At 36.3% G+C, this 15,487-nt stretch overlaps 1 protein-coding gene across 2 annotated transcripts in view; it reads left to right on the forward strand.

Moving 5' to 3' along the window:
* The first annotated feature begins 9,094 nt into the window (after window positions 1-9,094).
* The window catches only part of LOC149845133 (RNA polymerase sigma factor sigF, chloroplastic-like), a 30,763-nt gene continuing 24,370 nt past the window's right edge, over window positions 9,095-15,487 (forward strand). Inside the window, exons 1-2 of one of the 2 annotated variants that reach the window (XM_089997482.1) lie at window positions 9,095-9,321; window positions 10,325-10,440. In XM_089997482.1, coding sequence (XP_089853608.1) covers window positions 9,228-9,321; window positions 10,325-10,440 — 210 coding nt within the window. In that variant the 5' untranslated portion in view covers window positions 9,095-9,227. Of the gene's footprint in view, window positions 9,322-10,288; window positions 10,441-15,487 lie in introns of both variants that reach the window. The other variant, XM_089997481.1, reaches the window with a different exon arrangement.

Below are 15,487 nucleotides of genomic sequence, written 5' to 3' on the forward strand. Positions count from 1 at the left end.
AAGATATACTAGACATCATAACGAACACACAATAACTTACATATTGTCGATCGAATCTTGGATGAGGGAGATATCACCTCGACAAGCCGTTCCTGATTCCATGTAGTGTTTTTATGGTACAAGAATCCGAGTTCAGTTTCTGATTTTTTTAGCAAAGTTACAGAACTCAAAATAATCCAATTTTTTAATATAAAGTCATTGACACATGCACAGTTTAACCCTAAAAAAATTAAAATTTAATGACAAAAAAATAAACATAAAATAACATTATTCTCGCATACCTGGAATCAAGAACGCATATTATCAATAAAGCACATGAATAAACCTAATCAAGTATGTAAAAAACCATAAGAAATATAAAAACAATATAACGAATCATGATTTGATGCTTGCATTCATAAAATAAATATTAGCATGATAAAGTAAACAAAAAAAAATCAAAGAAAACATGGTTGGAATTTGATTTAGCCATTAAAAGAGGGATTTGACCCATCGAACGGTCAAATCTCGATCTTTTTTGGGCGTTTAACATAAAAAATAAATATTATTAATGAATTAAAAATGTGTAAAAGAGCATTAAACGTCATCTTATTATCATCTTGAGGTCCTCACATGATTTTTTTGAAATAAAAGAAAAGAAAAAGCATGCTAAAAGAGGCGACAATGGTGATTTTAATGAAAAATAAACAAAAATTAAGAAAATGGGAGAAGACCTTACCTTGAAGCTTCAATAGAGGAGGCTGAAGCTTGGAGGAGAGAGAGTCATGAATTTGGGAGAGAGAGAGGAGAGGAAAATCATGGGTTGACCCCCCCTAGAGTCCCCTATTTATAGTTTTTCAAAACATTAATTAAGAAGTTCTAATTAGTTTAAAATTTTCTTAATTGAGTTAATTAAGGGGGGTGGTTTTTTCAGCTGGGTTTGACTTTTCAATCTGCCTAATTAGACTCTAGTTAACCTAATTGAGTTCTAATTAATCTAAAATAAGTCCAAATATGGTGCCACCTAGTGTGGGCCTACATTTGATTTTAAAGCTTTAAATAAAAAAGTTTTAAAAATGTTAAATGAAAGTGAGATTTTAAAATCAATTTTGACTCTAAACTAACTAGGACATTGCCTAATCTTAAACTGACTTAAACACTTTCAAATGTGGTGACACCTAGTGTGGGCCCCATTTGAGTTTTCAGAAAACATTTTTTTTTAAACTCGAAAAATGAAGGATTAAAAAAAGAAGATTTTCAAAAGGGAATGGAATAAAAAATGAATTTGAAATTAAAAGTTCTGAATTAACCAGAGTCTTGACTGGATCAGAATTCCTCCAGATGTGGCGCCAACTGTGCGGGCCCCACATCAGAATTTTGAAAAAGTTGAAATAAAGACTGAAAAGGGTTTTGAAACAGGGTTGAAATCACCAAATGAAAATCAGAAGTTTTAAAAACAGAGTTCTAGACTAACTGAAACTCTAGAACAAAGTTCTGAAATTTTGAAACTCTTAAATTTGGGTTTTTAAAAGACAACCAAAGAGATTTTGAAAGTTTTTCTATGAGATTAGTAGAAATAAACAAAATACGAGACCAGGGTCAGAGTCCTAATCAATTTTAGTTTTTGAAATACGAGACTAGGATAGAGTCCTAAAATTTTAAAACTCTTAAATTTTAGTTTTTGAAAGACAAACAAAGAAGAAAGATCTTTTCAGAGATTAGTAAAAATGAACAAAAAGGTAGAATCAGGGTTAGAGTCCTAATCATCTAGGACTCTGGAATAGAGTCCCAAAATTTTGAAACTCTTAAAATTAGATCACTTTTTTCAAAAAAAAGTGAAATAAAAGTAAAAAGAGGAAACCAGAGTAGAGTTCTGGACTGACTGGAACTCTGGGACAGAGTCCTAAATTTTGAAACTCTACAACGAAGTCCTAAAATTTTGAAATTTGATTGTTTGAAAGATAAATAAAGAAGTTTTTGAAAGATTTTATCAAAAAAATGAAGTTAGGGTTAGGGTCCTAATCCAACCGAAACTCTGGAAAAGAGTCTTGATTCGACTAAAACTCTAGCATTTTGACTTCTTTCAAAAGATTTTGAAAGATTTTCTTGAAAACAGGTAAAAACAGAAGTGAAAGGTAGAGTCCTGATTTGACTGAAACTCTATGATAGCGTTCTAGTCCTACTAAAACTCTAAAATTTTGGTTTATTTTGAAAGATTTTGAGAGATCTTATTGAAAACAGGTGAAAATAGAAATGAAAGATAGAGTCCTAATCCGACTGAAATTCTATGATAGAGTCCTAGTCTGACTGAAACTCTAAAATTTTGGCCAAAATGAAGGGAATGGACAAGTAACAATGTTACTTATAGTTTAAAATCAAAATGAAATTTTGAAAAGGGTTTAAAAGGTAAAAAGACAGAGTCCTAATCTGACTAGGACTCTGAAATTTGAGAAATCTAGATAAAAGAAGTGATCCAGAAGCGGCACCACCTAGATGGGTCTCATCCGAGAATTAGAATCAAATTAAAAATTGAGTTCAAAATGAATCCAGATTATTTTTCTGAAGAAAATGTTTCTGAAATGAAAAATGCAAAGCTCTTGAGTTAACCAAATAGAAAATGTTGATTTAAAACCCAAGTTTTTGAAATTGATTTTGAAAGAGGGTTTTAAAACTCGAATCTGGATTGGAGATTTTGAAAAACCAGAGTGCTGGATCTCGAGAATGACATGCAATGCAATGTAATGCGATGAAATGTCATGAAATGATATGAAATGCCATGAAATGATGTGCAAAAGGCAAACCCTGGATGGGGAATTTGAAGTCCCGGACCCCTGGCAGAGACAATGAATTGAACATTTTTGTTCGAATGCAAAAAATTAATGATTGAAATTGAGCCAAAATGGAGATTGAATTTTGAAATGTTTGAATTTGGGGCAAAATTTGGGCTCTGAATAGCCTTGGCTCAGATGTTGACCAACTGGTTTCCTGAAGGATTTAGAGAGCGGGCCTTAGTGGCAAGAGGAAAGGGTTTATGAGTGAAGGTGAAAAAATTGGGGTGTTTACACTTGCCATAAAGGCCTCACATCTATTCTCCACCTTCCTCTGAGCCTTCAGAGCTAAGATCAATTTCGCCTTCTCTAAGGATTTACCTGCCCGATACTCAATGACATGCTGATTTGGGTAAACAAAACGAATCCACCTCTCACAACATGTCATAAAAGCGTAGTGCTCGTATAACCAATCCATACCCAAGATTATGTCATACTCGATCATTCCTAAAATAATCAGGTTGACTGGCAAGTTTTGTCATAAAATCATTATTTTTATATTTGGCAAATAACTTCAAGTGACCGTCCTATCGCTCGGGGGTATAACAATTTCTAATAGATAACCCAAAGTGACAGAAGGCAAGTGCAACATACTAGCAAAATATTTAACAATAAAAGAATGAGTTGCTTCAGTATCAAATAAAATTCTAGCACTGTAGCCTGAGATAGGGATAGTACCTTCGATCACATCCACATCTTGCTCAAGATTGGCCGCAATAGTGACATATATATGACTTGTCATCTTTTTCTGTCCTTGAGGCTAACATTGTTGTTGTTGAGGTTGTCCTCTAGCTGTATGACTTTCTCTATTACTCTTCCTCTAAGGGCACTCCCTGATGAAGTGACCTATCTTGCCGCACTGCAAGCACACTCTCGTGTCTTGTGGACACATCTTCTCTTTATGGGCCTATTAACACTTCGGGCATCAAGTATACTTATGATGTTGGTGCCTCTTACTTGGTGGCATGAATTTCTTCTCGCCTGATCTCTTCTTGTTGCCGTTCTTCTGACCTCCAGACTGCTGATGTCTTAGCTTCTTCCATGAAGTTCTCTAACTCTTGGTCTAGTCATCCTCCAACAGGGTAGCCACCTCGATGGCCTCATCCAATGTCCCTGGTCCACACATTTATACCTTTATGTGCAAAGTCGTCTTCAACCCATAGACAAATTTCATAGCCCATTCATGCTCCATCATATACAGGTTGGAGCAATACCGCTCAAAGCAGTGATAGCTGGTAATATACTCTGCCAGGGTCCCTATCTGCTATAGGTCAAAGAACTCTTGCATCTTCTTATCGCAAGCGTGCTTTGAAAAATATGTTGCATTAAACACTTTCAGAAACTGGTCCCAATTCACTGGCCCATCACATAACCTCACAGTATGGGTGGTACTCTACCACTTCTCTGTTTGACTTGTTAGTCGGTACATCCTATAATTGACCTTCCAATTCTCGGAAACCTCCAAGACCTAAAAAATGTGTTCGATCTCTCGAACCCAATTTTTTGCATCCTCAAAATCTGCCTTCCTTGCGAAGGCTGGTGGTGCCATCTCCATAAACTTCTTGCAGGACATACCGCTCCTTGTGGCAGGCCTATTCTGAGTAACTTGTTGTAGGTTGGCTCCTATGGCTTGCATTGCTTTGGCTTATTGTCCTTTCGCCCCAGCGAGGTGGTTAAGGGTGTTCATAATATCGTTGTAGCGCCCTTGCCAAGCCATCTATTTAAAATAAAAATAAAAATAAAAATAAAAATTGAAGCAAACAAGAGTTTCCGACCAAACTTCCATATTATGTTTCTAGCATGTGTCTAAGTTTTTGCATAAACTATAGTTTCAAATATTAACATGCTCAAGGTAAACAACTACAACTGAAACATACTAGCAATGATGCCGGATTACTAGGTGTCCGAGAATCATCATACTCTTCGCTTAAACTTGCTTGGCTCTGATACCAAAGTTGTAACGCCCTAGATTTATATCGAGAAATTTCAGAGATTTTTGTTTAAACTAGCTATCCAAGTCATTTGCAAACCCGAATAAACTTAAGCGAGCTACAATAAAACCACAACACACATGATTAAAATAGAGTCCTAAACAAACCATTCATTAATTTAACATTCAATCATAATAAAATCAGAGTTTTAATACATTATTAAAATGTCTAAAATGCCCAAGAACTAAAATATAAGCCAAATATTCAGGAAGAGTGATGATGTCCGTCTTGACAGTACCACAAGCATACCGCATCACCAACTTACTTATTGCCTAAAAAATGGTAAAAGTAAAGGGGTTAAACCGTGCTCTAGTAGGTAACACTCAACTACATAAACAAAAAAATAAATTCTAAATACACAAAGCATGCAATACACATATCAGTTAAGTATATATCATCGATCAAGATTACTTACACACTTGAGCATACAGGTAAATAAACAACATTAACTTACTCTTTAGCACAATACTTGCATTCAAACTTGTCAGTAATCAAGATCATGCACTATTGCATACAATCATTTCATATATCTCAATATAAAATATGTGAATCATGTGACTCATATGAACCTCATCTTAATATATTGTTTCTTTTTTCTCACCTTGTAAGGGTACACTCTTAGGGACTCAACTTTGATCTAACCAATCCGATGGGGGTTCGCTATGCCATATATTTTATTAACCTCATGGGCTCATAAAGATATGCAATTGCCCACCGAATTGACCAACCGTCGAGAGACACTTCAGTGGTCTAGGGAATTGATTTTTACTTTACAGAGATGTGAATCTACCAACCTAGGCCTTATCAGGTAGTCTTGGTTCCCTACATTGAGGATGGGTAGGGTAACTGGGAAGATACCTCGCTCTCTAAATTAATCATTTCTTTCCTCAGTCTTATATATCGCCTACTCTCTTTAAGGTAGACATTGGTTTGAACGAGTTACTTAATGTTTTTTAATTAAACTCAACAGTCAACTCAAGTGCCTAAGCACCAAGGGCTCTCCAGCTTGAGCCTTCACTCAGGACACTCTCATAACCAACATAAGATAAACCTTAACTCATTCAACACCAAGCTCTCGAAAACCTATCCTCACTCTGAGATACCCTTAAGTCCTAACTCATAGTAACATACTCCCCTCAGGAGTATCCTTGAGCCACACATCCATTAAGGTTTAGAGTTAGTATGAGCATATATGACACATTCATAATATAGTGCATACAAACACTGCAATGGTTCCACCAAACCCAGGCTCACTTATGAGCTATATGCATGTAGGGTTTCTCATGACCCATAAATACACCATTCAACATAATGCATGATGCCCATAACATAAACCAATTATGCATCCTTTATGAAATTCATCATCACACATCGTTCATCTCATTATGAAGCATCATATCAATAAACATGGCATTCATCATAACTATCATGCATAAACCATTATCATGCTATCATACATCAATTTCATCAAATTCTGTGTACACTGATCCACAAATCGACCATGTACATGGAAGCATGTTATACATTAAATGACATAGGTTCATAATTCATTATTCAGGAATAATATATAGCAAAAATTATCCTCCTATAACAGACTCTCTCACGATTCACACAAAGCTCAGACTGACAAGCAAAACTTATGAGGAACACCTACAAGTGTCTCCTAACATTTTCAATTTACAAATTCGTAAAACCTTTTATAATTTTACTGTAGTAATTCTCAGACTGAAACTAGTTTTTTCTATTAATAGATAGAGGTGCAAAATTCTACTCCATGAAGAAGTAGTGATTCAGCACCCTATCCAATGGCTTATAATTTTCTCAAATTTTTTGATAATGGCCTTTCCTGTTACCTTTCAATAAAATTTATTCTTGCTGCGAAACTCTCTACCAATATTTTTAAATTTATTCTGGACCAAACTTCTATCAGGGAATTACATGATTCCCGATTTTCTACAAGTAACATATCTTTATCAACTTGGATGAAGTTCTGGTAATTACTAGCAAGAGTTATAATTTTTTTTCCCATGGATTTCATAGATTGTTTTACAAGACATATCCAAGAAACAACTGAAAAATCCATAAAACAGATTTAATGATTTTTTTGTGTGGTAACATCTAACAAACTCCTTTCTGTAAAGAGGCCAGATTTCCTGGTTTGTGTTACAGAAATAATAACCCTCAAATGATAGACTTTCTAGCCAAACCTTATTTACTGAGACTTTGTGTACATGTCTACTGATTCACGTAAAAATTTTTTGTTAGAATCTAATTAGTTTAAGCATTATGATTTTCCTACCGACATTGTTCAGTTAGGAAAATACAAACAACATATAACTATTTTTTTGAATTTAACAATATACATGAAAACACAAATGTAAAAACATATAATCATGGATTTATAAATATGGTACACACATGATCAAACAATCATGATGTTGTAACATAGAATAGAAATCGATTCATGCATTAACACAACCAAAATCATGTTTTTACCAAGATCTAAAGCACATGTTTTAAAAAACACTCGCTTCATAATGTATCATGGTATTTAATAAAACTAATTTTATTATAGATCTATTAAATCATCATACACATCAATTTCAAAATCATTATTCATCTAATCATGCATATAAATCAATAAACATGCATGATCAAAACCGATTTGCATCTAATCTACAATACTACATGTTTTTTCCAAAAACTGTTTTTTGGTAAAACCCCAAATTAGATCTTGTTTTCAAAGAAATCGATATTTTTGAAACATATCAGCATGATGTATTTCAAGTTTAGATATTTAAAACCACTCTAATACAAGATCTATGACTGATCCATCATCGATCACCATTGATCTTGATTTTGCATTTTTTACGTACCCAAAATCCACTTTTGAGCCTATAGAGGTACCTACCTCAAGTGTGAAATCCAATAAATTAGACGTCTCCTCCACTCTAAGAATCAATCAATTGCAACTCTAATGATTACTGAAACCTCCTTCAAGATTGGAGAAGAAGAGAGAAGAGAGAAGAGAGAAAGAAAATGAAATAGAAATAAAGAGAGCGAGATAGTGTGTTTCACCCCCTTGGCTCCCGAACTTTTTAATAGAGTTTGGGACTTGCTAAGGCAAGTTCTTGGGTTTGCCTTTGCAGCCTAAAAGGCTAGGAAAGGAGGGTTGGTCGATGCCCCCTCACTGCCTCTTTCTCTTTCACAAAAACTTCAAACAAGCTATTTTAAAATTTGTCTTTTTTGTATATATTTTTTCTTCTTCTTCCATTTTCTTTCTTTCTTTGATTTTTGGAAAGTAAGGTCCAACCAAGAGGGCGTGGGCCCACTTAGGGGGTGTCCCACCCTCCTTGGTAGTTTGCTTAATTAATTTTATTTATTTAATTATAAAAAATCTAATATTTCTAAAATAGATCTTTGATCCATATTAAGCGTTGGATTTCATACTAAATCCAAATCCAATAAATTTTCAAACCTAATTTGGATCCAAACCCACATACTAAATTCAACTTTAAGCAAAATTAATTTCAAACCCAATTAAAATTTGAATTCTAGTTAAATTTTAATTTACATGATTTTAACTCCGAGGTTAAATTCCAATTTCATTTTAGCTTTCTATAAAATTTCAATTCACCTGAAATTTTATTTTCAATCAATGTACTACATAAATTATAATTCATAAGCATATTTAAATAAATAAAACCCATATTTTAGATAATAAATTATCTTTATTTATTTAAATAATTATCGAAAATTTTATAAGTATTACAGAATCGGTGGCTAAACGATTCAGGGCTGATACCGATAATGACAAAATTGAGTGCGAGTACAGAGTCTAGACCTGAGTTCGATTAGATCTGCCATAAGGAAAACCATATCTAGATCTTATAAGAATCACATGAATAAGATCCGATCTATACCAAGCAATATATATATATATATATTTCTTTTTTTATATTGAAAAGTCACATATCCTAATCAGAATTCAGGTCAAACCTGTGTCAGATATGAAATTTCACAAACCATACCCAACTTCATATTGGACCCGGATTCTAGCCTTCTTCTTTATGACTAAATCCTGAACCTATGAGGTTTGGTACGGGTCGGGTCTTGGTTAAATCCGACCAATTGACACGCCTAGCCTAAACGCTTGCCGTAGATATTTTTTTTTAAAGGCAAGCGTCCCAACACAAGGTGACGTGCACTAGCTGCTCCTGCCAGACAAGCGGAGCTCAACACAAGGTGAGTAAGACGTTGGTGCTCGCCTTAGATATTTTGCACAAGCGATATCCGTTTATTTTGTGTGTGCTCGTGGTGGACCGATTGACGGTGAATGCAAAAATAGAGAAATACCCGAAAAAGAAAAGAAAACAAATCAGAGCAGCATGGTGGTGTAGGGAGAGACTGAAGCAGCGAGCCCGGCAGAATGGAGTCCACCAGTCGACTCTGCTCCCACCCTTTCCTTCCTTCGAGAGCCCATCTCAAAGCCCACCCACCTTCTCTTCCTTGTCCTGCTTCAGGTGGGTCCTTTTCTTATCCTTTCTCTAATCATAATTTGCATGGTTTGGGCTCCCAAGCACTGCGGGAATTCTTAAGAAGGAAAGAAACCAAGAAAAGATGAATTTGAGTGCCTCTGTTGTAGTGTTTTGGTGTTCTGAGTGAAGTTTGAATGTGGAACTGAAGTGGGTATCTTGTATTTTTACTTGTAGTCTAGTTTCTGTAGTTGTGGATTGGATTCCGATAGCTTTTTCTTGTATTTGAGACACCATAATGTTGGGTCGCTCAGCAGGAGATGCGAAACCAATAGAATAGAAGTTGGGTTGTATTTTATTAAGTGTTTCATGTGAACTAGTAGGACTAGGAGATGGAAATACATTTGATTTTGCTGTACCCTGTCTCAATTTTTTACTTTTTGCAATTGCTTAGCCCTGGTTAAGAGGGTTTCTCTATGGTAGCAGTTTGAGATAAAGGGTGTGGAAGGAATTTTGGGTTTGGTAGGAAGGATGTGTTTAGGATTTCCATGCATTGATAGGCGATAAATTTTCGTGATATTTGTTGTGCAAGTGGGTTTTGGTTTCAGGTTGTTGGATTTAGTTTTGCTTGGGCGTTTTGGTGAAACTCTATCTACTTTGGGAATGTTGGTCGCTAGGGGAAGAACTGAATTTTGTCATGTGGGTAATTGTCAAGCTAATGAAATGTTTCTTGCTGTGGTTTGTTCATCTTCTACCCACATGGTGTGCCCAAACTCCAACGAGACTCTTGAAATCCCCCTAAAACAATTATATCTTTAAGGTTGTAAAGCTGGAGCGAAAAACAAACGTTTTGTTGTCCACCATAGTGTATGTGCCTACACTAATATCACATTGGGTTGATAATTTTCACTGCAATAAATATTTCTGTTTCAAATGATGCCCCCTTTTTGTTTCCAGAAAACTATTGAGAAGTTACTGTTAACATCCTTCATGCATTTCCATCTTTGTTGCACAGTAATGTTGCTTCATGAATGCACACCTCTCATTGTAGGCGCCATGTCAACTACATCAACACTTTGCCATTTCCCTGCATCAGTTCTTTTACAAGAGCAACGTGATGATTCAAGGCCTTCTCTGCATATTGTTAGGGAGGATAAAACATCCCAGGTAAGATTTCTATTTTAGTTTAGTTGTTTTACTCTTTTATTTTCTGTGGTAGTTTGTCATTGTGGATAAAGAACAAATTTTTTCAGACTTACGACCTATGTCACACTGATATAGTATGTGTTCTAAGCATAGTTACCTATATTGTTCATGGTAATTTCTCGGCTAAGGTTTTTCTCTGAGAGATTTTCAAAAACTAGTTTTTCTTGGGAAAACCTTGGGAGTTTTAAAAATTAGAAAAATAAAAAATAATAAGAAAGGTAAGAAAATAATAGGTTTTGTGTCATTTTTTCTGGCAAAAGTATAAGGAAATAAGTTTGAAATTTTTTTAAAATACAAAAGAAACAAAAGAAATACAAAAATTAGCTTAAAATATATAGAGATAAGATTTTTTTCCAAAAATATCGGAAAAATATTGTGACAAAATCACGATATTTCATATTTGTTGATATTTTGCCGATATTATGGGCTTACATGAATTTTTCAATATTATCATGATATTTTCCAAATATTATCGATATTAGTGACACTGGTTTGAAGTACCATGTAAAGAAATCAACAATTGTGTGGACAACAAACACACGACTAAGATGTCGATCCTCACATGAAGAAGGAACTCATGCACACTCAAAAGCAGAAACCGAATTTTAACGTGGTTCGGTTATGTCTACGATACCTCTATCTCTCTTACACTTAACGTGAGATAAAGGTCCTCTATTTATAGAGAATAGATTACAAGTTGGTTATCAACTTGTTTCCTTCTTGAGGACCTTGAATAATAGGTTTACATAGGGAGTCTCTTTTGATTACATCTCTATTAGCAAGAGGTGTTACACGAGCTTAGTTTCCTTCTTGGGACTTGCTCTCATTGAATGTTTCCTTGTTGGACCTGCTTTCTTTGCTCACATTAGGAGTGTCATTAAACTTGTTTTCTTTAGTCATTGGATCCAGATGCACTTGGATCACAGACTGTGGATCTGGATCATGTGTCTTGACATCCCCCGCAAGTGCAATGGGCCTGGGATGACGTTGAGCTTGGACCGTAAATAGGTGAATCGCGGAACAACAAGAGGCTTGGTGAAAATATATGCAAGCTGGTTGTTGGTGGAAACATGTTCAACAACAAGAGCATGGGAAACAACCTTGTCCCGCACAAAGTGAACGTTGAGTTCAATATGCTTGCTGCGACTGCGAAAGTGGGGTGTGCAACAAGGTACGTAGTGAAACATTATCACACTATATGACAGGAGACGCTGCGACCTGATAACCGAGTTCACAGAGAAGATATTGAAGCCACATGCATTCAACAACTACATTAGCAATAGACCTGTATTCAGCCTTGGTATTGGAGTGGGAGACAACAGACAGTTTCTTGGAGCTCCAAGAAATAAGATTGTGCCCAAGGTATGCCACATACATTGAGGTAGATTTATGATCATTGAGTGACCGACCCAGTCAACATCAACATAAATAGAGAGCTGGTAGGAACTGATCGGAGAGAAGTGCAGCCCATGTTGAATGTACTTAAGATACCAAAAAATACACTTGATGACAACCCAATGGTCAGTGGTGAGAGAATTTATGAATTGACAAATGCGGTTGACTAGAAAGGACAAATTCGGGCGAGTAAGGGTGACATATTGGAGAGCACCGACCACACTTCGGTACACATACGGGTTGTCCAAAGGTGTCCTAGAAAAGGTAGAAAGACGAGTGGAGGTTGCCATCGAGGTAGACATGGGTTTGACATCAAGCATGTTGGTCCATAGAAGAAGTTCAAAAATGTATTTCTAATGAGAGAGATGCAGTCCGCGAGAAGAGCGAATGACTTGAATGCCCAAGAAGTAATATAAATCTTCGAGATCCTTAAGCCCAAACTTGTGACCCAAATAACTGATAAATGAACTAACTGCAATATGAGAGCTTCATGTGACAAAAATATCATCTACATACACTAAGACATATAAGCGAAGACTGCCACGAATGAGGATAAATAGTGAAGGATCAGTGCGAGAGCTATGAAACCCATGTTCAACGAGAGCCTGACTGAGCTTATGGAACCAAGCACTTGGAGCCTAACATAGGCCATAGAAAGCCTTGTGCAACTTAACAACATAATGTGGACATTGTGGATCCTGAAACTTGAGTGGTTGTGCCATAAAAACCAATCCCTGAAGATCACAATTTAGAAATGCATTATTGACATCGAGTTGTCGGACATGCCAATGATTGCTGATGACAATAACAAGAACCATGCGAATAGTGTGTGGCTTGACAACCAGACAAAAAGTCTCAAAGAAGTCTAGTCCCTCTTCTTGATGAAAACCTTTTTGCAATGAGATGTGCCTTATAACGATCAAGGGATCCATCAACACGCCATTTGATTTTGTAACCCACTTGTAACCAACAACATTCTAATGGGGATGTTGAGGTACAAGTGCCCATGTGTTGTTATGAAGAATATGATATTCAATATGCATGACACACTGCCACATACGATCACAGGAAACTTGTTTATAAGTTGTAGGTTCAAGGCCAGACAATAGTTCAACAAGAAGAACAATGGATAGAGAATGTGCTGTAGTAAAAAATAACCATGGTTTGCGAGTGCCGTCCAGATGGGTGCGCTAGGGAGGAGGTGGCGACACTGTATGGGGGTGGGGGGTCAATGGCCATCAGGATTCCCGACAAGGGAGAGAGTGACGGGGAGACTGAACCTTGCAGAGAGAGACGCAGTGGGCGAGGATGCAGGACTATCACTAGAAGGACCAGTTGACGATAAAGGCACAATAGGCATATGATCGAGGAGGGGTGGCAATGGAAGAGCCACAGGTTGGACTTCAGGTGGTTTAGGGGAAACCGAGTTGGTGGCAAGTGTATTATGCAAAGGAAACCTGCCTTTATCAAAGACAACATGGTGGAAGATGACGGTTTATTGGACATTGGGTCCTACAAATATAGCCATGGTGAGTAGGACTGTAACCCAAAAAATATGAAGTTTGGATTGATACTCGAGTTTATGAGATTTATAAGGTCTAAGGTTGGGATAACACGCACAACCAAATTTCAAGGGGGGTTTTATTCCTGAGGTTAGGGGTAGGTAGACAATTTATAAGGTAAACCGTTGTAGGAAAGACATATGTACAAAAACGTGTAGGAACACCTGCATGTGTCAAAAGGGACAAACCAATTTCTACATCGTGTCAGTGCTTCCATTCAACACTCCCATTCTATTTTTGGGTGTAAGGGCAAGAGACATGACGTTGAATGCTACACTTATTTAGGTAACGGTCGCAAGGCTTTGAATTCTCGACCACCATTCGATTGAAAAAAAAATATTTTCTTGCTAGTGGCATTTCCAGCTAAATTTTTGAACTTTTGAAAAGCCTTAAGAACATTATATTTATGAGACATCGGATATATCCATATATATTTTGAGAAACTATCAACAAAAACCACATAATATCACATGCCATTATTTCCCGGATCAGGGGATGGTCCCTAAACATCAGAATAAACAAGCTCAAGAGGTTGCGTCATAGGATTAATAGAAATGAAAAAAGGCAACTTATGAAATTTGCCTATTTGGCACGCCGAACAAACATGTAAAAGAGTTCTATTTATGAGCGACAAACCAAAACGATTAATAACAGTTCTAACAATTCTAAAAGATAGATGGCCAAGGCGATTGTGCCACTGATCCAGTTAGACACATTCACCAACATTGGCCTCTTTATTGCAATCATCAAAGTTTATGGAATATAACCCATTTTTACTCATGCCTCGGTGTAACTCCTATCCGGTTCTGCTGTCCTTGATGCAACAAAATTAAGGGTGAAACTCAAAATTGACTTTGTCATCCTCTATGTCATATAGACACTCTATTTTTTCCTCCATACCCGTGTCGACACGCATGTCTTCGTGTCGACACGCATCAACACTTGGACACACCATTTTACCTTCCGTACATGCAAGTTTGTATTCAATTCATAATTTATAATTATATTTTTAGCTATGTCACATGGGTGCGGGTGCGGGTGCGGGTGCGACACGGGTGCGGCGCAATTTCAAAAATTTTGGACACGGGGACTCGGCTATATATATATTAAAATATATATATATATAAGACTCGGTCAAAGTTGTGCCCATTAGGGGACAGGTGATGAGTTGTAAAGGCATTCTGTACACTTTCTTCATACAGGAATAATTCACTTTTGGGCACTTTCTTCATACACTGTAATAATTCACTTTCTTCGTACAGGAAAAACCACAAAAACTTGAGTTGTGCCCATTCTGTACTTAAAACTTGAAAGTGTACAGGTTTTTTAGTTGTGATGGGTTTTTTTAGCCCAGAAAATTTAAAAAAAAATTTCAATTTTTTTTTCCAAAAAATGGACCAAAATGACCCTGGGTGCGTTGACCACACCCAGGGTCGGGTTGACCGAGTCCGAGCCGCACCCGTGTCCGCACCCGTGTCGGTGCGTGTCGACGCGGGTGCGGCGACCTTGGAGCCGAGTCCGTGTGACATAGATTTTTAGTTTATAACTTTATATTTTCAGTATATAATATTTATTTTAGATATATCATATATATTTAGATTATATTCAGTTTATTTTATGTTTATGTGATATATATATATATATATATATATATATATATATATATATATATATATATATATATATATATATATATATATATATATAGCCGTGACCCCATACTCGCATTTTTTGAAATTGCCATGTCACACTCTCCGTACCTGTACCCGCACCCGTACCCATGTGACATGGTTGTCCTGTGTGAATCTTTGAATAGAAAGTAACCATTTAATAATCTCAGGCACATGTAAGATATCTTTCAACAGGAAATTAGAGGAATTCAAAGTAAAAGAACTATTTCGAGTGTGAAGAATGCTCAAACCTTTATCGTTTCTGATTTTCACAGTCATTGCCACGATATTCATTGTGAAGACTCAAGAAATTCAGATATGGAGCGACATGATGTGACACTCCGGAGTCGAGGTATCATGTATCGTTGTTGTTTTCTGAAT

The sequence above is a fragment of the Nuphar pumila genome, chromosome 2 (genome assembly GCF_984573655.1).
Source record: "Nuphar pumila chromosome 2, dmNupPumi1.hap1.1, whole genome shotgun sequence".
Lineage (NCBI taxonomy): Eukaryota > Viridiplantae > Streptophyta > Magnoliopsida > Nymphaeales > Nymphaeaceae > Nuphar > Nuphar pumila.